Source organism: Phodopus roborovskii, unplaced genomic scaffold (genome assembly GCF_943737965.1).
Source record: "Phodopus roborovskii unplaced genomic scaffold, PHOROB, whole genome shotgun sequence".
In the NCBI taxonomy this organism is placed as follows: Eukaryota; Metazoa; Chordata; class Mammalia; order Rodentia; family Cricetidae; genus Phodopus; species Phodopus roborovskii.
The window spans coordinates 149,501-174,734 of NW_026126442.1; the positions used below are offsets into that span (position 1 = coordinate 149,501).

The 25,234-nt window shown below is 40.0% G+C and overlaps 2 protein-coding genes across 8 annotated transcripts in view; one reads left to right on the forward strand and one right to left on the reverse strand.

Moving 5' to 3' along the window:
- The window catches only part of Unc13b (unc-13 homolog B), a 207,763-nt gene that overhangs the window by 19,283 nt on the left and 163,246 nt on the right, over positions 1–25,234 (forward strand). For all 7 annotated transcript variants that reach the window (XM_051187633.1, XM_051187639.1, XM_051187635.1 and 4 more), the window contains exons 2-3: positions 22,844–22,873; positions 23,535–23,634. In XM_051187633.1, the coding sequence (XP_051043590.1) occupies positions 22,844–22,873; positions 23,535–23,634 (130 nt within the window). The remainder of the gene's footprint in view (positions 1–22,843; positions 22,874–23,534; positions 23,635–25,234) is intronic.
- Positions 15,984–16,492, reverse strand: LOC127224586 (60S ribosomal protein L30-like). The gene has a single exon (XM_051187640.1). It carries the CDS (start codon positions 16,402–16,404, stop codon positions 16,057–16,059), a length of 348 nt encoding a protein of 115 aa, XP_051043597.1. The 5' UTR covers positions 16,405–16,492; the 3' UTR covers positions 15,984–16,056.

The following is a 25,234-nucleotide window of genomic DNA, read 5'->3' on the forward strand; positions in this document are numbered from 1 at the left end:
AGACTAATGGAATAATAATAAATTACTGAAATAAAAAATAAGGTGCTAATAATTGACATTAAAGGACATTGGTTTGGCAGCATGCTTTTGTGATGTCAGTACGGCTTGCTTATTAGAATAGTTCAGCTATTTCTAGTAGAAGCCAGTCATAACCTCTGCTCCCTAGTCAGATGATAGCAGGTGCTTCTTGGTTTCTATGACATCTGCTGTTGCTTTCTAATTTCCTTAAGATCTAATTCTATGAGTTGCTCTAACTAGAGAGAAGAGGTAGGGTAAGCTGTTAACATACCTTTGAACATGTGCACCTTAATGACTGGAGATCAGGTTCATGCACAGTGCCATGACTATAGATTTGCATCATGTTCTTTATGTAGGAGAGGATGGCCTTGAATTCTTGATTCTCTTTCCTCCACCTTCTGAATGCTGGGATTGTGGACATGTGCCAGTCCACCCAATTTATGTGGTTCTAGTATTTCATGCATGCAAGGTAAGCACTCTACCAACTGAATTACATCCTTAGCCCTAGCTAATGAATTTTAATAAATACTAATAAATGGGTCTGCTATACTGCTATAGTTCCAGCTACTGGGGAGGTAGGAGAATTTCTTGCGTCTAGGAGTTTGGGACCAGCTTGGGCAAGGCAACATAGTGAAACCTATCTACAAAATAATAAAATAACAATTATGCTTGATATGCTAGATAAGAGACTTTTGGTACTGGGGCTCAATGAATGCTAGGCAAATACTTTATTCTTTAGTTACACTTTTCATCTATGTTTTATTTTTTGAGACAGGGCCTTACCAAGTTAACCCAGGCTGGTCTTGAACGTGGAATCTTCTTGTCTTATCCTCCCAAGTATCTGAAATAATAGGCTTGTACCTCCAAGCCTTGCAAGGACTCTCTTGCTCTGTTTCTGTCTCTCTGTCTCTGCCCCCCCCTCAGGGTTTCACTATGTAGCTCTGTTTGTTCTGGAACTTACTATGTAGATCAGGCTGGTCTCAAACTCAGAGTTTCCCTTGTCCCTGTCTTCCTGAGTGCTGGGGTTAAAGGTGTGCTTCACCACACTCAGCTTTGTAAGAGATCTTAAAATAACAGTGTTAGCTATTAAGTTAAACATTAAATTGACTGAATTTGAAAATACCTTAATTTTTCTTTACACTTCAGTAGAATTGTAATAACCACTTGCTTTACAAAGTAGTTAGGTAGATAGCTGGACTGACCTTGTCCTGTTCATATATAAGCAAACTTGAATTGTTTCTGATAAATAGTAACTATAGAAATCTGATAGTGTATTAATGCAAACACAACCGAGGCTTACTTATTTATAAAACATTTAAAAAGATACATGAGCACTTGTATGTGTTCAATTATAACCTGGATTGTGTTTACTTTAGAATTAGTCATCGGTTTTGTTAGCTAAGGTTTGACGCAAGTACTTATTTGTCTTTTGGTTTGAAAAGTACCTTATAGTTAGTAAATTTTTTTGTCTCTTGGATAAATTATGTTTTTAAAGTACCTAAGGCAGCATATTTGTATATTCTTCATTTTTAGTCTCTTCAAGTTATGATAAAAATCTGTGAAGTGTAGTGGAAATTTACCAGTGATACTTAAGACTTCAGATGGGCTGGGCTTGGAACTCAGTGGTAGAGAGTGCTTGTCAGCATATGGGTAGCCCTGAGTTCAATCCTTAGTATTACTGTAAAAGGAAAATAACTTTAAGAACTCCATAGGAATGCAAGAAATCATATACACATTATTTAGTTTTGTTTACACTATCCATGCTATACACTATCCATGCTACCTTCCACTTTTATGTGGATTTAGGGATTGAATTTAGGCTGCCAGGCTTGCCTGGCAAGTGCATTTACTTTCACTGTGTCATCTTGCTGCCTCTCTGACTTTTTTGAGATAGTCTTTCTGTTTTGTCCAGGCTGGTCTAGAAAAGTAGCTATTATAGGCTGTTCTGGAAAGCTTTGTCTCTGTCTCTATTTGTCTCTTCTTTGTCTCTGTTTCTCTCTCTGTATCTCTGCATCTGTCTCTGTCTTGTGTGTGTAAGACAGAGGTTGATCGCTGGGTGGTGGTGGCGGCTGCGGCGGCGGCGGCGGCGGCGGCGGCGGCGCTCGCCTTTAATCCCAGTACTTGGGAGGCAGAGGCAAGAACAAAAACAACAACAATAAAAAACCAAAAAGACCCCACAGAGGTCAATCAATGTCAGATATCTGGTTTTTGTTTTGTTTGTTTTTTTTCCAAGACAGTGTTTCTCTGTGTAACAGTCTAACAGTCCTGGCTGTCTTGAAACTCACTCTGTAGATAGGTTTGTCTCAAACTCACAGAGATCTACCTGCCTCTACCTCCCAAAGTGCTGGGATTAAAGGCCTGCTCCACCAGTGCCTGGATTAAGGTCAGATGTCTTTATCAGTTGCTCTTTGCCTTACTGAGTTAGGGTCTCTTACTGAACCTGGAGCTCACTGCTTAATTAGGGTAGTTGGCTGGTGAGCTCCAAAGATCTACCTGTGTCTGATTACTATCCCCCTCCAGTGCTGGAATTGCAGACACTCACTGCCATGGTGTTTATTTTTTTAATTTAATTAAAAATTACTTAGTTATATTTTACATATGAGTGCTCTGTGTGTACACCTGTATGCCAGAAGAGGGTATCAGATCCTGTTATACATGGTTGTGAGCCACCATGTTGGTGCTGGGAATTGAACTCAGGACCTCTGGAAGAGCAGTCAGTGCTCTTAACTAGTGAATCATCTCTCCAGCCCTAGTTTTATTTATTTCTTTGTTCTTTATAAGTGCTTGGGATATGAACTCAGGCTCTCATGCTTGCTAGCAAGTACCTTAATGACTGAGCCATTTTTCAAGCCCTTGGAGCTTGTTCCTGCCTCAGCCTCCTTAGAACTGGGGTTACGGGCATATGCTACTATAGCTGGCCACACTACCAAATTTTCACAAAATTAATTTTGTTTTTCTCTACTTGGTTTATGTTGGCATAAATTATAGCATTAGCTATTTCAGTTTCAGTTGGCGTGGATCTGATATTAATACTGCAGTGAGAAAGCTGTGGGCTGCCTAAAGTGTAGGCTTTCAAATCTGGGCTTGAATTTCAGAGCGTACTGTTTAATTAAGTCTGAGGCCGTGGATAGTTGACTGTGTTTTAATTAATCTTTAAAGAGGAAATTGTATGTTGTATAGTGGGTTTTCTTTTCTTTTTTTTGAGACAGGGTTTCTTGGTGCAGCCTTCGCTGTCCTGGAGCTCTTGCTCTGTAGACCTCAAACTCACAGAGATCCTCCTGCCTCTTCCTCTCAAGTGCTGGGTTTTAAGGCATATATCACCATTGCCCAGCTTATTTTTATTTTTTGAGTTGGGGGCCTTACTATAGCCCTGGCAAATGTTGAGACCTGCCTGATCAGCTTAGCTCTTAAGTATATGAGTTATAATTTCCATTCTTTTCTACTTTCTTGTTTTTTGAAACAGAAATTCAGCCACGTACATTCAGAGTGTGTGGTGGTTTGAGTAAGAATGGCCCCCGTAGGCTTATATATTTGAATGCTTAGATATTAAGGAGTGTCATTATTTGAGAAGGATTAGAAGGGTTAGGAGATGTGGTCTTTTTGGAGGTAACGTGTCACTAAGAGTGGGCTTTGAGATTTCAGAAGCCCATGCCAGGCTCAGGCTGTCTGTCCTTCTCTCCCTGCTGCCTGTGGATCAGGACATAAAGCTCTCAGCTCCAGGGCAATACCTGCCTGTGTGCTTCCTTTTTGTAAGAGTTGCTACAGTCATGGTATCTCTTCACAGCAATTAAACAGTGACAAAGACAGCCTGGACAACGCTTAAAGACAGTCATGGTAACGGATCCTGTTCTATAACCCTAGTTGTTCAGTCTGAATTTTGATATATACAAGAAAGGATATGAAATGCTAGAACATGCAAAATGATGATGGCATTGAAATAAGGTTGGGTCTAACAATATAGACTTGGTAATTTAAAATCTAAAGAAGTTCCCCAATTTTTTTTTTTTTTTGTAAAAGTTTTTTTTTTTTTTTTTTTTTTCCTTCAGGCTTTTCCATTGTGGGAGTTTACTAAGTAATACAGTGATTTATTATTCACAATTAGCAGTGTTTGTCCAAGTTGGTTTTCAGATCTTATGATAGTTATTCCTGAGAATATTTTTTAAAACTCCTTTCTCTCCTCTCTCCTCTCTCTCTCTCCCTGCCTCCCTCCCTGTCTCTCTCTTCCCTCTTTCTGTATTTCATTGTTCAGGACAGGGTTTCTCTGTGTAGTCCTGGCTGTCTGAACTAATTCTGTAAACTCACAAAGATCCGACTGCCTCTGCCTCCCGAGTGCTGGGATCAAAGGTGTGCACCACCACTACTCAGATAAAAACTTTTTAATGTGGATTTATAGGTATATATTTAGTGTCTGTATGTGGTATTGAGAATTGAACTCATGATCTTGCACATGCTAGACAAATGCCTAACCATTGAGTGACACACCACAGCCCCATGATGGGAAAATTTTTCTTTTAAAAATTTGACAGCTTGGGCTGTCCTGGAACTCACTGTGTTGAACTCATAGAGATTTACCTGCCTCTGCATCCTGAGTGCTGGGGTAAAAGATACGTGCCACCACACATAGCTCATTTAAGCTTTAAAAATATTTTGTGTGTATAGCTGTTTTGATGTATTCATGTCTGAGTACCATGTTCATGCAGTGCCCTCAGAGGCCAGAAGAGGGTGTTGGATCTCCTGGGCTGAAATGGGTGATAGAAATCAAACTCAAATCCTCTGGAAGATCAGGCAGCTCTCCAGCCCCATGAGACTATTTTAAGTCCTTCCTAACTTACCCTTTTCTTTTTAGTCTTTTGCCTTGAGCACTTCTGTTCATTTTCTCTGGATAACTTTTTCTGTGCTTGGGGTTTCAGAGGAATACACTGAGTAGTTTATTTGGTTAATATACACTCCTTAATCTTAGATAAGTCTTTTGGTCTTATCCTTTTTCTGCTTTTCTTTTCTAGAGATCAAGGTAGAGAACTGAGGAAATGCACTCAGGATAGCCCTGGACTTCTTTGTAGGTGACTATGACTGATCCTCCTGCCTCTGCCTCCCAAGTGGCATGTGCTGTCATGCCTGGGTTAAGCACCCTTGTTTTATCTTTCAGTTCCAGAGTAAGTCCAGGCCTAAATAATTACCCACACCTTTTATTCATTAGGTCACAGGAAGTTTCTAAGTAGAAATCATTGTTGGTTCTGTCTTGGCAAGAGTACAGAGGAGCTAGGTGTGGCAGCATGGACCTGTAATCATAACACTTAGGCGCTTGAGACTGGCATAGACTACATAGTTACCGGCCACCTTGTCTACATGTTGATGCCTTGATTCAAACAAAACCACAACAGCAACAACAACAAAAATATACAAACATTTGGGTATGGTGGTGCATACCTGTATTTCCATCACTCAGCAGGCAGAGGCAAGTATATTCCTTGTTTCAGGACAGCCAGGACTACAAACAAACAACAACAAAACTATGCAAACAAAAAAGAAAATAAAAAAATTAAGGAAAAAAGAGTACAGAGAAGATTATCATTTCCAGATCTCATACTATATGATTCCTTCATTCTGTCTCTTTAGAGTTAAAGAAGCAGTACTAATGATTAAATTGCAGGGATGCATTGAATTCCTGAAAGTAGTATTAGTGCAGGTGTGTAATCCTAGCTACTCAAGTGGTTGAGGAAGGAAAATCACAAAAAATTCAGATCTGTCTGTGCCACAGAATGAGTTTAAAGATCCTGTCTCCAAAAAAAAAAAAAAAAAAAAAAAAAAGAGCTAAGAGTTGGGGATATAGCTGAGGATAGCATCCTTGTCTAGCATTCCTAAGGTCCCAGGTTGCATCCCAGTGACACACATGAAACAACTGGGGAGTAGTTAGGGCTACTTTTTTCTAATTTCTTTGAGATAAGAGCCTACAATGTAGCTCAGGCTAGCTTTGTATTCATGGCATTCCTCCTCTCTTAGCCCACCATACTGCTGGAATTATAGGCACATAAGCCACCATGCTTGGCTGGAAAGCTGACTCTAAGATGGATCTAGACAAACAGATTGAGTTGATATCAGGCCCTGTAATGGTTTTGATTGTTTTTTCAAGAGATGGTTTTGCTCTGATGATTAGAATCAGACAGTCCAGGTAGTACATTGTCTGGTAGAACTGCTTATTGTTTAGTGTATGAGACTCAGGAGGGCAGAAGGCATCATTAAAATTGTTTTAAAGTGTGTGTGTGTGTGTGTGTGTGTGTGTGTGTGTGTCTCTAGGTCAGAGGAAAACTTTCAAACATCAGTTTCCTCTTTTTACCCTTACATGGGTTCTGGGAATCAAGTTGAGGTTCCTAGGTTAAAGCAGATGCCTTTATCTGCTAAACTATTCCAGTATCTTGATTTTTCTCCTTGTGTTACATGACACAGTGCTTGATAGTGGATATTCCATATATATATATATATATGAAGGAACATATGCAAAATACAAAAGCATCTTTGTATTATAGTCTACTAATATTCAGCAGTTCTGTCTTGGTCTCATAAACTAATGTGTCTTTTTTTTTTTTGAGACAGGGTCTCTAATTCTGGCTGTCATAGAACTTGCTATGTAGATGAGGCTGGCCTTGAACTTAAAGAAATCTGCTTGCCTTGATTCCATAGTGCTGGGATTCATAAATTAATTCTTAATTCATTCACATACTTTATCAGATTTTTAAAAATATCATCTCTACTTCTGTTATATTGGTACAAGCCACCATCACATCACCCCTTATCTAGATTACTTCATTAGGTTTTCAGTATATCTTTTTCTTTTGATAATTTATGTCCCCTTAAGTTCATTTTCAAAGCAGTAGGCAAATAGACAGAGATATCTTCTAAAAATTCAAGTCAAATCCAGTGGTTTCCCAGTATATCTCTTTTTTATTTTTTATTTTTTTGTTTGTTTTTTGAGACAGGGTTCCCTGTATTGTTTTGGAGCCTATCCTGGAACTCGCTCTGTAGACCAGGCTGGCCTTGAATTCCCAGAGATCCACCTGCCTCTGCCTCCGGAGTGCTGGGATTAAAGGCAGGTGTCACCTCCATCTGGCCTATTATTGGCTTTTAAAAAGATTTACTTTAATAATTTTAATTTTGTGTTAGGTATATATGTATCTAGGTAGGTTTGTACATGTGAATGCAGGTTCTTGTGGGAGCCAAAGGCATTAAATTCTCTGGAGTTGAAGTTATGGTAGTGAACTGCTTGACACGGTGCTGGGAACAGAACTTGAGTCCTCTGGAAGAACAACAAATGTCTTTAACTGCTGAGCCATCTCTCTTGCCCCTGTGCTAGCTTTTTGAGTGTCTTGCTATGTAGCTCAGATTGGCCTTGAACCTGTGATCTTCCTGCCTGTGTCTCCTGAGTTTGGTACTTCCATACTCAGCTTTATCTCTAGTTTTTAGAATTTATTCCATTCCTGAGTTAGGAGATCTGGCATTCTGACATTGATGGAGTTATGAAGATGTATTTCCACTCCTCCCCTTTCCCCAACCAAAACACACACAGAAATAAAATATGCCTGGAAAGATGGTTCATTAACACCAGACAGAAAAGCTTCAAAAGACAGACTAGAATTTAGGAGTTGTCTTATCAGGGTTTCTATTTCTGTGAAGAGACACTGTGACCATGGCAACTCTTATAAAGGAAAAACATTTAATTGGGGTGGCTTACATTTTCAGAGGTTTAGTCCATTATCATCATGGTGCAGCATGCAAGCGGGCAGGCAGACATAGTGTTGGAGCAGGAGCTGAGAGCCCTACCTACATCTTGATCCCACATGCCTGAGATACTGGGTGTGCCTAGAGCATATATGAGACCCCAAACTTGCTTACACAGTGACACCCTTCCTCCAACAAAGACACACCTAATAGTGCTTCTCCCTATAGGCATATGGGGACCAATTACATTCAAACTACCACAGGAGTCAATACCCAGAGTTAGCATGGTAGTATAGATCGGGCAATACTAGCACTGAAGAACCATGTCTAGCTTGAACACTCAGATGGAGGTTGTGTACCTTTGCAATCTTCTCCCAGTTTCTTGGGAAAATCCTCTAGCATGCTGGTAGAATTAAAGAGGTTTTCAAACCTCACTCACTGTAGAGCTAACAAAGACAGTCTTATCACTCAGGGAATCCTCCTGAGCAATAGATCTGCAGTCAGAGGACCAGTGCTGGAGTCCAGCTCTATTCCTTGGTCTGTAACCTCGAGCAAATTGTTTAAATCTCTTAAGACCCAAGTCCTTATCTGAAGTATGAAGTACTAGTAGGATTTATCTCAAAGTTTCTCTAGGAATTAGAACATATAAGGGAGTAAGTTACCTTTCTCATAACTCTATAAGCCCACTGTTGCTCAGAAATGTCATAGTTATGTCTGTTGTAACACCTTTTTATTTAGGGGAGTTGTCATGCTTGTGCCACTTTGAGTATCAGAGGACAATGGAGTCATTTTGGTTCTCGCCTTCCACCTGGAAGGGAACTCAGTTCATAGATATAAACCTGGTTTTTGTTGTTTGTTTTTTACACTTAAGAGACATGTTTTGAAATTTATATTTAATTATTGTCTAGTATCCTTGATATATTTAGAATCAGTCTAAGTGAAGAATAATGTTTGAGTTCTTTAAATGACTGGGTCTTTGTGTAGAATACTTACAAAATATAGATAAAATACAAGCAAACTTTAATGATGTCTCCCAAGATTTGGTTGGGAATAAATGGACCAGCCCTTGCCAAGTATACATGTAAAAATCTTCTTTTGGCAGAGCTTTCCTTTCAGAACATGACTGAGCTGATTGCATCCTCTTGTCATTTGTCTTGGGTCTAATGTTCATCCTTGGTATTATTAAAGGGGACAGGGTGATAGAGTCATGTTACACACATGAGTACTTAAAAAATTGAATTACACTGTGCTGCTTCCTTTCCTCAGAGCTAGCAAGATGCCAAGAGCACAATGGGCCTCACATGTGAGTGCAACTGACTGGGTATAGAGTTCCCGGATTATAGTGCTCTGCTATTAGACAAAATTGATGGATGCTTTTCACTAGAACTTTTGATGTTTTCATTAGTGTTATTTGATATTCTTTGAGAACTCTCAAGTTGCAAATTTAGATCTTTATGTGAAGACAACGTTGTTCGATATTTGAAATTACTTCTGTTCTAAGTACTCAGGAAGCTGAGGTAGGAAGATCATTTTACTCATCGCTTGAGACCAACCTGGGTAGCATAGTGAGACCCATTCTCAACAACAACAACAAAAAGTGGGGGGAATAGGAGATGGGGTATAGCTGAGTTGGTAGAATGCATAATTCCAACTCCCAGATGTCAGGAAGTGGAGGCAGGAGAATCAGAGTTCAGATCATTCTTAGCCACATAGGGAGTTTGGGGTCACCCTGGGCTACAGGAAACATGTTCCTGTAACAACAAAAACATTAATAAACATGTTAACTTAGAAGAAAACCAAAGTGATAATGTAGAGGAAAAATTTAAGAAACTCCCTAAGAATAAAGAGATCACTACAACTTTAAAAGGGGAGAAATTGGATTTAGCTTGTAAGCAAAAGCCTGGTATGGTAGCACATGCTTATAATCTTGCAAGTTCAAGACCAGCTTGAAATGGGTTCCAGGTCCTATCACAAAAAACAAAAAGCAAAACAAAACATCGACAACAAAACATAAACCAGAATGTAATTAGAGCCCTAACACAAGGAGAACTGAAGCTCCTGAAGTTTCAAGAACAAATGGCCAGGCATGGGTGGTGCATGAATATAACCCTCCCCATCCAGCTCATTGGAGGTAGAAATGGGAATATCAGAAGTTCAAGGCCAGCTTCAGCTACATAGATTTTTATATTTTTCTCCTATTCTTATCTTTCTTTTTAGTCTTCATTGGCCTCGTACATGTTAGGCAAATGATGAACTATTGAGCTACTTTTCCACCTTCTTCATACTTCTGCTCCTTTAAATGTTTTTAACTCCCCTGCCTCTGTGGTGTGTGTGTGTGTGTGTGTGTGTCTGTGTCCATGTGTTGTGCGTCACAAACATGGGAATCAGATGATAACTTTGAGTAGTTGTTTTCTCCTTCCACTGTTGGTACCAAGGATTAAACTCAAGTTGTCAGGCTTGTGTACTACCCACTGAGCAATCTTGCTAGTCTCCCTTTAAGTTTAGATTCTTTCCTGTCACCAGGTGGTTGTGGTGTACACCTTTAGTCCCAGAACATTGGAGGCAGAGGCAGGTGATCTCTTGAGTTTGAGCCCAGCCTGGTCTGCAGAGTAAGTACTAGGTCAGGCTCCAAAGCTACACAGAGAAACCTTGTCTGGGAAAAAAAAAAAACAAAAAACAAAAAACAAAAAAAGCAAAAAACAAGCAAACACTTTCCTGTCTCCTAGTAGGCATCCTTATTATTTTAGTCTCTGGACTAAAGGCCTTTCATCCTTTGCTTCTGTGCCACTCTCTTCTGCTTTGGTATTTGTTTGTTTATTCATTTATTTATATTTATTTTTGGCCTCAAACTTGGTATGAAGCTGAACATGACCATGAACTTGTGATCTTTTTGTCTCTATCTTCCAAGTTCTGAAATTACAGATGTGTACCTCCATGCCAGGTTTATGGAATACTGGGGATCAGACACAGGCTTTGTGTACATGAGGTTAGCTTTATACATTCCCATTACAATTCATTTGCTTTTGTGATGCTGTCTTGCTGTGTTGCCTAATCTGATTTAACATTTCTGGGTTTCAGAGATCTTGGGCTGGAGATGTAGCACTCATCTACTATGTGGAGACACTGGGTTAAAAGTGGTAGGGTAAATACTGCCTTAACAAATAGCAGGGTGTGGTAGTGCATGCCTTTAATCTGAGCACTTGGGAGGACCTGGGAGTCAGAAGCAGGCAGATCTCTGTGAGTTGGAGCCCAGCCTGGTCTATACAGGTAGATAGTAACGGGCCAGTCAGGGCTACACAGTGAGGCCCTGTTAGTATTCCAAGTGCTTTTTTGATGTTGAGTGCCATGCACTTCTTATATCATTTTATATTCTTAAAAACAATGCTTTTTTTTCTTAATGAAAAATGTGGCAAAGCCAGATGTGGTAGCACACGCCTTAGTCCCAGCACTGGGGAGGCAGAGGCAGATGAATATCTGTGAGTTCAAGGCCAGCCTGGTCTACATATCAAGCTCCAATCCAGCTAAGGATGCATACATGGTAAAACCCTCACTCAAAGCAAATAAAAAACAAGAAAAGAAAAATGAGGTAGATTCATTTACATGTGGTATTCCCTTCACCCTCCATAGGATGAAAGAGTATTTCTTTGTTGGTCTCAGATTTTATCTCTGAAGGTTAAATTTTCCACTTAGGGTTGTTTACTTTTCTTTCTTTTTTCCTGAGATAGGGTTTCACGGTGTAGCCTTGGCGTGGCTGCTGCTGCCCTGTGCTAGAATAGTCCTGCCTTTACTAGAGAATAGGTCAGTCATTGTAGCTACCTCTGAATGTGACTTGTCACTTGTGTCACCAACACACATGCCGCAGGCCTTTTAGGACAGTTGTTTCCAGGTTTTGTTCCCAGAAAGAGTTGTATCACCATGAGATGCTCCTCCAGTCCTGCCTCAGCTTCTCTTAAATCCTTCCAGTTGGTAGTTGGTGAAAGAATTCTTCTGTTTTCTCCCCTCTCTTACAATCTAATCTAGATAATGTTCATAAGGTTTTGTTTCCTTTCCAGTATTTTTCTATGGCCATTATCCTGAAAATAGTTTTTTTTTTTTTTTTCTTTTCTTTTTGAGATAGGGTTTCATTACATAGTCCAGATGGGTGTTGAACTTGAGGTCTTGTCTTGGCCTTCCAAGTACTAGGTTACAGGCATGTTTTACCACACTTGGCTAAATCATCAATGCTCTCTCTCTCTCTCTCTCTCTCTCTCTCTCTCTCTCTCTCTCTCTCTCAGGTAAGGTCTTCTGTAGCCCAAGTTACCCTTGAACTCACTATGTAGCCCAGGTTGTTATTGAACCTGAGGTGTTTTTGCCTCAGTCTCCTAAGTGTTGGGATTACAGGTACAGGCCACCACACTTAGCCCTATTACCAATTTATTTTCTTTCTTCTTTTTTTTGATAGGGTCTCCTGTAGCCCAGTTTGTTCTTAAACTCACTATATAGCTTAAGTTTACTACCTCCACTTCCCAAGTGCTTTGATTATAGATAATGGACTGCATGCCTGGTTTATTCCATGCTGAGGACCAAACCCAGGGCTTTGTGCTCTATCAGTGGATACATGTCCCCTTCCCCATTATATTTTTAACAAGCAATTTCATACATAATTTTTATTAAAATTAAAAACTTATTTTACATACCAATCCCAGTTCCCTCTCTCCCCCATCCTCCTATTTCCCCCCCTTCCACCATTTCATCCCACCTCCCATCCACTCCTCAGAGAGGGTGGGGCCTTCCATGGGGGATCATCAAAGTCTGTCACATCATTTGGGGCAGGACCCCATTGTGTCTAGGCTGAGAGAGCATCCCTCCTTAGGGAATGGGCTTTTTGCAGCCCATTCCTGCACTAGGAGTAAATACAAGAACCAATGAGAGAAGAAAGGCATCAAAATAAAAATGAAACAAAATGGAAATGGTTAAATGTATAGAAATGTGCAAAACCATAACATACTCAGTAGCATTACATACAGAAGGAATACTTCTAGAAATAAATTTGACCAGTACTTCCTACTAGAACATAATCAGAAATTAAAAATAACCTATAAGGGCTGTAAGATGGTGGGCAAAGGTACAGGCTACCAAGCCTGAGTTAGAACCCTGAGAGCCACATGGTGGAAAGAGGGAATGAACTGTAGGTTGTCCTTTGACCTTCACACATCTGCTGTGGCATATGTGCATCCACACACACTAAATAAACAAACAAATAAATGTAATAATATATTTTAAATGGTCATCTGTTAATCTAATTGATTATAATTTTTAATTATTTAGTTTTTTTTTTTTTTTTCCCAGACAAGATCTCACTACATAGCTCTGGCTGTCCTGGAATTCACTCTGTAGATCAGGCTGGCCTCTAACTTACAGAGATCCTCCTGCCTCTACCTCCTGAGTGCTGGATTAAAGGTGCGCACCACTATGCCTGGCAAAATTCTTTGCATTTAGACACAGGGTCTTACCCTGTAGCTCAGGCTGACCTCTCAAACTTCTGAGTCTTCTGCTCTAGCCTCTCAAGCAAGCATTGGGATTACAGATGTGTACCACTATACCTGATTTAAGATAACTTTAAAAAAAAAGCCAGGTGGTGGTGGCACTTGCCTTTAATTCCAGCACTTGGGAGGCAGAGGCAGGTTAATCTCTTGAGTTTTGAGGCCAGTCTGGCCTACGGAGTAAGTTTTAGGACAGCCAGGGCTACACGGAGAAGCCCTGTCTTGAACCACTCCCAGCCCAATTTTTTAGATTTATTTATTTAATTTTATGTGTGTCAGTGTTTTGCCTGCATGCATATGTATGTGCACCAGATGCACGCCTGGTGCCCTTAGAGGTCAGGGAGAGCATTAGATCTAGTAGAACTGGAGATGCTGGGAACGGAACTTGGATTCTCTGCAAGAACAAGTGTTCTTAACCCCTGAACCATCTCTTCAGCCCTTACGATGACTTTTAAAAACAAGTCCTAACTGAACTGGGAGGCTTGGGGTCAGTGGTAGAGCATATGTTTAGCATATAGGAATCTTGTGGGTTTAATCCTACAACCTAAATATATACTGCAGTATTTAAAATGGTGTTATTTTTTAAAGAACCATTAAAAATGAGAGTTGTAGCCCAGATGGAATAGTAAATCCTTGTAATCACAGCACCAAGAGGCTGAGTGGGGCCTCTAAGTTCAAAGCCAGCCTGGTCTATATAGCAGGCCTCTGTTAAAAAAACAAGAGAAAACAAAATAAACAAGAGAATTGTAAAAAACAACCACCTTCTGTAATTCCAGTTCCAGGGAATCTGACAGCCAAGCAGGCACCAAGTAGGCAGAGGTACTGAGACATATACACAGACGAAACACGTACACATTAAGAAAAGGTTATAGAGACTATGAATAAACGTGAAGAAGGTACTTGCTATTCTGTAAGAGGAGAAGAATAATTTTTTTCACCATTTGATTTTCTTTTATCTTGAGTATTCAGGTTTTTTTCTTTCATGTATATGCCTCTCTCTGTGTCTCTCTGTGGTGTGTGTGTGTGTGTGTGTGTGTGTGTGTGTGTGTGTGTGTGTGTGTGTGTGTCGGAGACCAATTTCTAGTGTTGTTGCCTGCCTGCCTCCCTGCCTGCCTGCCTCCCTGCCTGCCTCCCTCCCTCCCTCCCTCCCTCCCTCCCCCCCTCCCTCCCGCCCTCCCTCCCTCCTTCCTTCCCTCTCCATAGGATATCTCTACTACATAGCCCTGGCAGCCCTGGAACTCAGCATGCAGACCAGACTGGCGTTTAATTTACAGAGATCCACCCGTTTCAGCCTCCAAAGTGCTGGGATTAAAGGCGTGTGCCACAACTCTTGATTCTAGTGTTGTTTCCTGAGAGAGATCTACCTTGATTTTTAGTGACAACACATATTTTCTTATTGTTGACATTTACCTAGCTTCACTGGAACTTGGGGGCTGGTCGATTTGGCTAGGTGTTCTGGCTAGTGAACTCAGTGATCTGCCTGTCTCTGCCTTCTCAGGGCTGGGTTTGCCAATTATCAGTCTGGGGGGGGGGTCCATGAGCTCCCCCCTGTTCAGGCCAGCTGTCTCTGTGGGTTTCTATAGCCTGGTCTTGACCAGTTTTCTTATCACTCCTCCCTCTCTGCAACTGGTTGTCTGGTTTTTTGGTTCAGATTTGTTTATGTATTTTAGTTATGTGTATTTGTATTTGTTTGCCGATGTTCAAGCACCTGTGTAGGTCAAGAAAATGTCGCTGAGTGTCCTGGAAGCTGGAGCCTCCTGACCATGGGTTCTGGGGACTGAACTCAAACCCTGTAAGATCTTCTTACTCTGTAAGAGTGGTATAATCTCTGTACACACACACACACACACACACACACACACACACACACACACACACACACACGGGGCGGGCTGAACTCAGACCCTGTAAGATCCTCTTACTCTGTAAGAGTGGTATAATCTCTGTACACACACACACATACACACACACACACACACACACACACACACACACGGGGCTGAACTCAGACCCTGAAGATCCTTTTATTCTGTAAGAGTGGTATGATCTCTGTCGGCCCTAAGTATTCAGTTTTAATAGTTAATAAAGGAGAGGTGGGAAAAAGGACATCATACTATCCTGTCTTCACGGTTTTGTCAGTCTCTGTGGTCAGCTGGTTGACAGATGTTGTAATGCATCTTTATATTAAATATTTGACAGATGTGAAAGCCAATAAAACATAATATACAAATTGATACTTATAACTGTTTGATGTTGACCAGAGATTGAAAACAAGGCAGTGATGCATGCAATTTCTATTTTAAAAGATGTTTCCTTTCAAATAAAAAAGAAATGGTGGTTACTGCACTTAAGTGGTAGACTTTAATCTTAAGTTCTGAAGCAGGAGGGTAACAAAGAAGAGAAGGAATATCGTATGGCTTTCAAAATTGTCTCATGAGAGTTCAGGCTTGACTAGCAGGTCAGCTAGCTATTCCATGTGCCTAGAGAACCAGGTCACTGCTTGTGAGTTTATGTGAATAGGATTAATTCTTATAATCTTTAAGAGTGCCTGTAGTAGGTTTGGTCCTAAGATAAGGTCAGAGAAATGAAGGTGTTGAAGTTAGATTGTTTTATTTTTAGGTATAGGCATATATTTTTGCCTTTATTTATGAGGAGCCTGGGGAAATAGGCTCTGCCTGGAACTTCTTTCTTTAGCTGACTTCAGCTAAAGTTTTCATATCAGCTGTAGTCTTTTTTTTTTTTTTTTTTTTTTTTTTTTTAAAGAGCTCTGGTGGTTTTATTAAAGGAAGGCTTTTCTGGTTTACTACTTCTCACCAGTCTGTTCTGGCATGCGTCTAATAATATCAGAGTCACCTGGGTCAATGATAGCCAGTGTGCATACTCTGTAGTATTTTCCACATGCTGTGCCCAATTCAATGTTATTGCCACTGTAGTGATGGACACCGGTTTTAGCCAACATGGCATAGTATTCTATTTCAAATTTCCTCAAAGCCGGGCAGTTGTTGGCGAGGATAACCAACTTCGCTTTGCCCTGTCTGATCATTTTGAGAGTCTGTTTGTATCCCAGTACGTACTTCCCACTTTTCATAACAAGCTGAAGCCTAGAGTTGATGGACTCGAGGGACTTTTTCGTCGTCTTTGTGGCCACCATCTTCCTGCCTTAGGTGCGGGACAGCCCCCAACCAAGAGCAGCCGCCAAGATGGCCGGGGAGCGAGAAAGGAAAGAACTCCCACAATGCAAAACTCTTCTACGGGAACCCGGCATCAGCTGTAGTCTTTAAGAGCCTTTGTGTTATGTAATGACTGTTATTTTCCCATCTTTTCTGCTTGTTTTTTTTTTTTTTTTTTTAAATACACAGTAGTGTGCATGAGGAGGGATTTTGTGTAAGAGTCCTTAGTAGTTTTGATTCTGAAAACAATTTTAATTTTACATTGGCTTCATAGTCAGTAAATTTGTTATTCAATATGTCGTTTTAACAACATTGAGGTTGAAAATATACTGTTTCTGCTCTATTTATTTATTTTTGAGGCATGGTCTTTTTAGGTCTAGCCTTGAACTTGCAAAGTAGCTGAGTCTGGCTTTGAACTCTTGGTCCTCCTGCTTCTATCTCTCAGCTGCTGGGATTACAGGTATGTACTGCCTGGCTCTGGCTGTTTTCTTATCTAACTATAATATATTTAATGGATTTTGTTTGTTTTTGAGTCAAAGTCTCATTTAGCCAAGGCTGGCCTCACATTTGTTACATAGTTGAGGATGACCTTGAACTTCTGATTTTATTGCCTCCATCTCCCAAATACCTGGATTAGAGCTATGCGCCTCCATGCCCAGTTTATTTGTTGTTTTAAAAATGTTAAAGCCAGAAGCTATAGAGATGGCTCAGAGGTCAAGAGCTCAGAGGTCAAGAGCACTGTCTGCTCTTACAGAGGTCCTGAGTTAATTCCTAGCAACCATATGGTGGCTCACAGCCATCTCTAATGAGATCTAATGCCCTCTTTTGGTGTGCAGGCATTTATGCAGTCAGACTACTGTATACATAATAAACAAATAAATCTTTAAAAACAATGTTGAAGCCAAACCTGGTGGTGTACAACTTTAATCCCAGCATTCAGGAGGCAGAGGCAGGCAGATTTGTATGAAATCAAGTCTACAGAGTTCCAAACCAACCCGGGCTACATAGTGAAATCTATCTTAATACTCTCTCAAAATAACAACAAAACAGACAAACAGAACCAAAATACCCCAAGACAACAAAAATCTTGTGCTGAAAGTAATATAGACCTGTTTTACACATTAACAGCAAAAAGATTGTGTCTTTTGAAAACAATATAGTATAGGTCTTAAGAGTGTAGTGTCGTAAAACTCACTATTTAACTCAAACACTGTCCTTGAACTCTTGTTCTTACTGCCCCTACCTCTAAGATGCTAAGATTAAAACATGTGCTGTCCCATATGAATCTAACGTTAGAATTTAAACTAAAACTTTATCAGGTGGGGTGATGCACTCTTTTAATCCTAGTTTTCAGGAGGCAGAGGCAAGTAGATCTCTGAATTCAAGGACAGCCTGGTCTACATAGTGAGTTCTAGGACAGCCAGGGCTATTTTTTGAGACCCTATCTTGAAAAACAAACAAACAAACAAACAAACAAACAAGCAAAAACAAAAAACCAAAACTACCAACCCAAAAAACTAAAACTGTGATAGCCACACATCTGAGTGGGCATGATCTCATTGTGTGCCCCTGGCTGACCCAGAACAAAGATAACTGCTTGCCTATACCTCTCCAGTGCTGGGATCAAAGTGTGCACCACTGAGCCCAACAAGTTTTTTTTTGTTGTTGTTTTGTTTTGTTTTTTTTTTTAAACTTTATGAGACAAGGTCTTACTTAATCTAGGGTTTGACATTGTGGGCCTGCTATCTTATCCTTCCAAGTGCCAGGATTACAGCACACACACTGTTGGGTCCATTTCCCCCCTATCACTGATATAATTCAAGCAGTACACTAATACACATAAAATTGAAAAATAAAAAATAAAAGATCTTTTCTCAAAAAGAAGAGGATGTAATTAAAATAGCACTACATGGAATGGAAATTATCTTACTATAGTTAATAAATAGGTATGGAGATTAACTATTATGTCTAATAATTCATCCTGAAAATCACTAATACTACAGCATAGATCTCCTGTCTCTGCCTATCAGTGATAGGACTATAGGCATTGACCAGTACAATCAGCTAATTTTTAAAAATTTTAACTATATTTTAAACTTTGTTGGTTATTTTTCATTTATGCTTATTTAATTTATCTAAATTTTTATAGGTATTGATAGGGCAATGATAATTATTTAAAGTAGTTTAATTTTATTAAACAGTTTTTATTTTGCATGTTTTTTGAGATCTTTCTCTGTGTAGCCCTAGCTGTTCTGGAACTTGCTCTGTAGACCGGGCTGGTCTCAAACTCACAGAAATCTGCCTGCTTCTGCCTTCCTAGTGCTGGGATTAAAGGTGTGCGTCACCACTGCCTGGCCATTTTTATTTATTTGGTGTGTATATGCATGTGGATATTAGGGGACAGTTTTGGGGAGATAGTTTTCTTGTTTATCATTTGGGTCCTGGGAATCAAATTCAAGTGGTTAGACATGGAAACAAGCACCAAGCACCCTACTCACTTAGCTGTCTGATTAGTCCTGTTTGGGTTTCATGAAAAAGTCTCATGTAGCTGAAGCTAACTTTGAGATCCTGTTCTTTCTGCTTCTACTTTTCTTCCTCCCTTCCTTTCTTTTTCTTTTTCTTTTTTTTTTTTTGAGACAGATTTTGTTATTTATTTTTTACATTCCAGCCAAAGTTCTCCCTCCCTCCCCTCCTCCTCCCTCCCATCACCTTCTCCCCTAGCCCACCTCTCCTCCCAACAGGTAAGGCTCCCATGGGGAGTTGACACAATTGGCACATTAAGTTGGGGCAGGACCAAGCCCCTCTCCTCTGTGTTAATTCTGAGCAAGGCATTCCCTCATAGGGAATAGGTTCTAACAAGCTAGCTCATGCACCAGGGATAGATTCTGGTTCTATTGCCAGGAGCCCAACAGATACCTAAGCTTCACAATTGTCTCCTGCATATGGAGGGCCTAGTTTAATTCATGGAGTCTCCATAGCAGTCTATCCAGACTTCATGCATTTCCATGAGCCTGATTCAGATGTCTCTGTAGCTTTCTCCTTCATAATCTTGCTCCCTTGCTCATGTATTCCCTCCTCCTTCTCTTTGACTGGATTCCTGGAGTTTGGTTGTTGATCTCTGCATCCTTTTCCATCAATTACTGGAAAAAGGCTGTAGCTTCTCTGGAGTTGTGGATTGTAGCCTGGTTATCCTTTGCTTTATATCTAATATCCACTTATGAGTGAGCACATACTGTGTTTGCCTTTCTGAGTCAAACCTCACTCAGAATGTTTATTTTTCTAGTTTCATCCATTCGCCTACAAAATTCATGATGTCATTTATTTCTTTTTTTTTCTTTTTTTTTTTTTTTTTTTTTTTTTTACAACTGAATAATACTCCAGTGTGTAAAGGTACCACATTTTCTTCATCCATTCTTCAGTTGAGGGGGATCTAGGTTGTTTTCAGGTTCTGGCTATAATGAATAATGCCGCTATGAATATTGTTGAGCAAGTGTCCTTGTGGTATGATTGGGTATCCTTTGGGTATATGCCCAAGAGTGATATTGCTAGGTCTTGAGGTAGATTGATCCCCAATTTTCTGAGAAACTGACATAGTGATTTCTAGAATGGCTGTACAAGTTTGCACCAGCAGTGGAGGAGTGTTCCCCTGACTCCCCATCCTCTCCAACATAAGCTGTCCTCAGTATTTTTGATCTTAGCCATTTGACAGGTGTAAGATTGAATCTTAGAGTGGTTTTGATTTGCATTTCCCTGATGACTAAGGATGTTGACTGATTCCTTAAATGTCTTTCCACAATTTGAGTTTCTTCTATTGAGAATTCTGTTTAGCTCTCCACCCCCTTTTTAAAAATGGATTATTTGGTATTTTGTTGTCTAGTTTCTTGAGTTCTTTATATATTTTGGAGATAAGTCCTTTGTCAGATGTGGGGTTGGTGAAGATCTTTTCCCATTCTGTAGGCTGTCGTTTTGTCTTGTTGACCATATCCTTTGCCTTATAGGAGCTTTTCAGTTTCAGGAGGTCCCATTTATTGATTGTTGCTGTCAGTATCTGTGCTACTGGTATTCTATTTAGGGAGGGGTCTCCTGTGCCAATGTGTTCCAGGCCACTTCCCACTTTCTCTTCTATCAGGTTCAATGTAACTGGCTTTATGCTGAGGTCCTAGATCCACTTGGACTTGAGTTTTGTGCATGGTGATAGAAGGATCTATTTCTAATCTTCTACATGTTGACATCCAGTTATGCCAGCACCATTTGTTAAAGATGTTTTCCTTTTTCCATTGTACCTTTTTGGCTTCTTTGTCAAAAATCAGTTGTTCATATGTCTTCAATTTGATTCCATTGATCCACATGTCTGTTTTTATGCCAACACCAAGCTGTTTTTGTTACTATAGCTCTATACTAGAGCATGAGGTCGGGGATGGTGTTACCTCTGGAAGTTCCTTTATTGTACACAATTGTTTTGGCTATTCTGTTTTTTCCCCCATATGAAATTGAATAATGTTCTTTCAAAGTCTGTGAAGAATTGTGCTGGGATTTTGTTGGAGGATTGTATTGAATCTGTAGATTGCTTTTTGTAAGATTACCATTTATATTATGTTGATCCTACCTTTCCAAGATCATGGGGGATCTTTCCATTTCCTGATGTCTTCTTCAATTTCTTTCTTTAGAGACTGAAAGTTCTTGTTCATATAGGTCTTTCACTTGTTTGGTTAGAGTTACCCCAAGATATTTTATGTTGTTTGTGGCTTTTGTAAAGGGTGATGTTTCTCTGATTTCTTTCTTAGCCCATTTATCGTCTATATATAGGAAGGCTACTGATATATATAGTTGTTGTTCTAGTCTATTTGGTATTCTGTAAGCTACTTGTACTTTTATAGGCATGTCCTTCTTTAGGTTGGGAAAGTTTTCTTTTTTTGATTTTGTTGAATATATTTTCTGTGCCTTTGAGTTGGACTTCTTCTTTTTCTGTCCCTATTCTTTGGTTTGGTCTTTTCATGTGTTCTGGAATTAATTTGTTGGATTTAGCCAGATGGTGGTGGTGCACACCATCTAATCCTAGCACTTGGGAGGCAGAGGCAGGTGGATCTCTGTGAGTTAGAGGCCAGCCTGGTCTACAGAGCGAATTCCAGGACAGCCTCCAAAGCTACAGAGAAACCCTGTCTTGAAAACCAGAGAGAGAGAGAGATACACAGAGAGAGAGATAGACAGAGAGAAAGAGACAGAGAGAGAGAGAGAGAGAGAGAGAGAAATTTGTTGTATTTAACATTTTCTTTGACTGATGAATCTATTGTATCTTCAGTGCCTGAGATTCTCTCTTCCATCTCTTGTATTCTGCTATGCTTGCAACGTAATTCCTGATCTTTTATCCAGATTTTCCATTTACAGAATTCTGTGGGTTTTTGCTATTCCAGTTTTTAAGGGTTAAACTGTTTCCTTCACCTGTTTGATTGCTTTTCTTGGTTTTCTTTCGTGGAATTTGTTGATTTCTTCTAATTTTTTGTTTGTCTTTTCCTCCATTTCTTTAAGGGAAGTTTTCATTTCTTCTTTAAGGACCTCAGCTATCTTCATTAAGTTATTTTTGAGGTCATTTTCTTCTGCTACATCTGTATTGGGATGTTCTGGTCTTGCAGTTGTAGAACCACTAGTTTTTGGTGGTGTTGTATTGCTCTTTATGTTGTTGACTGTATTCTTGTACTGTTGTCTACCCTTCCCTTCCTCCAATTTGTACAGGTGGAGCCTGTGCTTCAAGGGGGTGGCTCCTCCATTGATTGCTCCTTCAGAAGCAGGCAGGGCAGAGCCTCAGTTGATCACTCCTCTAGGTGCATGTGGGTCTGAGGCTCTGGTGGTTGCTGATGTGCCAGGGTATCTTGAACAGTGGATGGCACTGGATGCTGGCTGGGACACGGGTGCTCTTTCCCAGAGGGTCTTCTTGACGTAGTTTCTGGAAGCCACTGATGTTGATGCTTCCAGGCCACCAGGATCACCACTTCCAGGCTGGGGCTGCTGCCATGTGCCTTTAATAAAACAAAACAAAACCATATTTTAAAAGAAAAATGTATTTATTCTATGTGTATGAGTGTCCTATTGACTTTATGCCACAAGAGGGCATCAGATCCTACTATAGATGGTTGTGGTTTCTGGGAATTGAACTTGGAACCTCTGGAAGAACAGCCAGTGCACTTAACTGCTGAGCCATCTCTCCAGCCCCGTAACTTAAAAACTTTAGAAATACATCTAACATGAAACTGATCCCCTGTCATCTGGCTTCCTCTGCCTCCTTGTCAGGAGGTGGGAATGAAGATTCCACTGGGCATGATATTAAGTTGAATACCTTTGAGAGGATCTTTGATCAGATGTTCGGCTTCTTTTCCTAATTATTAGACTTAACTTCCTAATTTTTCCTCTTTTGCTTTCTTGCAGTTAAAAGAGCCAAATTTCAGGGTTCACCAGGTAAGTCTAACCTTCCATTGTTGTTACCTTTCATGTCAATTTGTGTCAGTTATCAAGGGCTCTGCAGCCGTTACTATTTCTGTATTTTATGATTGCATATATTTTTGTTGTTGGTTTTTGTTTTTTGTTTTTTGTTTTTTTGAGAGAATATCTCATAGTCAGGCTGGCCTGAGGCTGTCTTAAACTCCTGATTCACCTCTGCCTCTTGTTGGTCCTGGGATTATTATGGATGGTCATCACTATATCTGCCCTCCAAATATATGTCTAAAAATTTGAAGTAGGTTATATTCTTGAAATTAAGTGTGCAGTTCTATGAGTTTTTGTAGTTCTGCTGTGCCTTGAATTGTACAACATATAGCTTCAGTTTTAATTTCACATTTAATATTTTAATTTGATATTACTTAGTTCTGTCCCTCTTTTTAAGATTTCTTGTGTATATGGATGTTTTGCCTGTATGTGTCTGTGCACCACATGTGCGCCTGGTGCCCATGGAAGCAAGAAGAGGGTTTCAGATCCCTTGGAGCCCTTTCTCTTGAAGTGCAGCTGATGCACTTGAACACTGGGCCGTCTCACCAGCCTCTGATATTACTTAAGGGCTTTGTGAAATTGGGTAGTATTCTGAATACTATTAACATCTGTTTTGTGATTTTTTTTTTCAAAGATAAATTTAATACATACGTGACCCTGAAAGTCCAGAACGTGAAGAGCACAACTGTAGCAGTTCGTGGCGATCAACCTTCCTGGGAGCAAGATTTCATGTTGTAAGCATTGTGCCAAAGTGTTTGTCTGTACATCCTGTAAGTCAGTGACAGCGGATGAAGCAGTAGTAGCCTGTGTGTGCCAGTGACATATTAATGTGCCAACAGTGTTATGTAATTTTTTTTTTTTAATCTGTAGAGTTTACAGGAGCAAATGAGGCTGTGGTAGTAGGTAGTAGGCAAGGTACATTGCAGTTTTTTTTTTTTTTTTTTTTCTCTCAGCCCTGGCTGTCTTAGAACTTGCTTTGTGGACCAAGTTGGGCTCAAACTCATAGAGATCCACCTGCCTCTGCCTCCTGAGTGCTGTAATTAAAGACATGTACCACTAGTTCCTGGGTCCTAAATCATTTCTTTAGAGCCCAGCTTCTCAGACCTTTTCCACTCTTGCCATATTTTCCCCTGAAAAATTCTTAGTTGACTTTAGGTATATAGGTTTATAGATCAAACATTTACAATAATGAATACATTTAACTTTTTAGGGCTGAGGATGTGGCTCAGTTTAGCATGTTGGAGACCTTAGGCTCCATCCCCAGCACCCCATCTCCCCCCTCTCCCAGAGTATTTTCTTTTGGATTAGGGATATAGCTCAGAGATAAAATCCTAGGTACAATTTGTAGAACTGAAAAAAAAATTTTAAAGTAAAATAAAATAAAATTTTACTTTTAAACAATTCTTTGTAGTTAAAGATGAAAGGCTGTATACAAATGAGATGGATGTGCCTGTTTACTGTTTCTTAAACTCTTCTGAAGAAACAGCACCCTCAAGATAAAGGCGTTAGTATGATACAGTGTGAAGATAAATCTTTCATGTTTCTATGCAGAGGGATGACACATTATGATTCAATAAGAGAGAAAAATCTTCCTATGTATAATATAATAAAGAGTACAACCCATAGCAAGCAAGTCTTGAATCTGAGGCAAGATGTTGCAGGCCACATGCTTTAGCATTGTGTGGGACAGTGGCATGAACGACAGTACAAAGCTGTAGTCAGATCAAATGCTGCAGCATTGGCCGGCACTTGGAAACAACTTGGACTCATTACTTTGAACTTCTGTGTTTGGGCATCATGTGTTTGGCAACTTTTTACTGTGACCTCCTAGTTCAGTTATGTGGCTTTCACAAGGTGTGGCAATCCAAGGTTTAGGCAGCTATGTCTTTAGAAGATGAAGATTCTCTCCTTGTAATTCTCCTGTTTTAATAATATGTCTCATGTATTCCTGCTGAGGGTGGTATTGACAGGAACATAATTACCTGAGTCCTTTTTAATATAAATAATGTGCAGAGTCATTATTATGACTTATACAAGCCTCTTCCCACAACAGCTGTATCACAGTATACTGTGTCAGTCTAGCCTTCCTGTTCTTTCCTGACTTGAGTCCTATAACAATCCCTGCATTATGACTCTTCTCACTGTGGTACAGGAGACCACTTCCTAAATATAACACCAATAGCACAGGCACTCAGAGCAACAATTAATAAATGGACCCTCCTGAAACCGAGAGCGTCTGTAAAGCAAAGGTCATGGTCAACAAGACAAAATGGCTACATACAGAATGGGAAAAGATCTTCACCAACCCCACATCTAACAGAGGGATGATCTAAA

Bases quoted from the DNA above. Each gene is read 5' to 3' on its own strand.
- LOC127224586 (XM_051187640.1), bottom strand. From the start codon at position 16,404: ATGGTGGCCACAAAGACGACGAAAAAGTCCCTCGAGTCCATCAACTCT.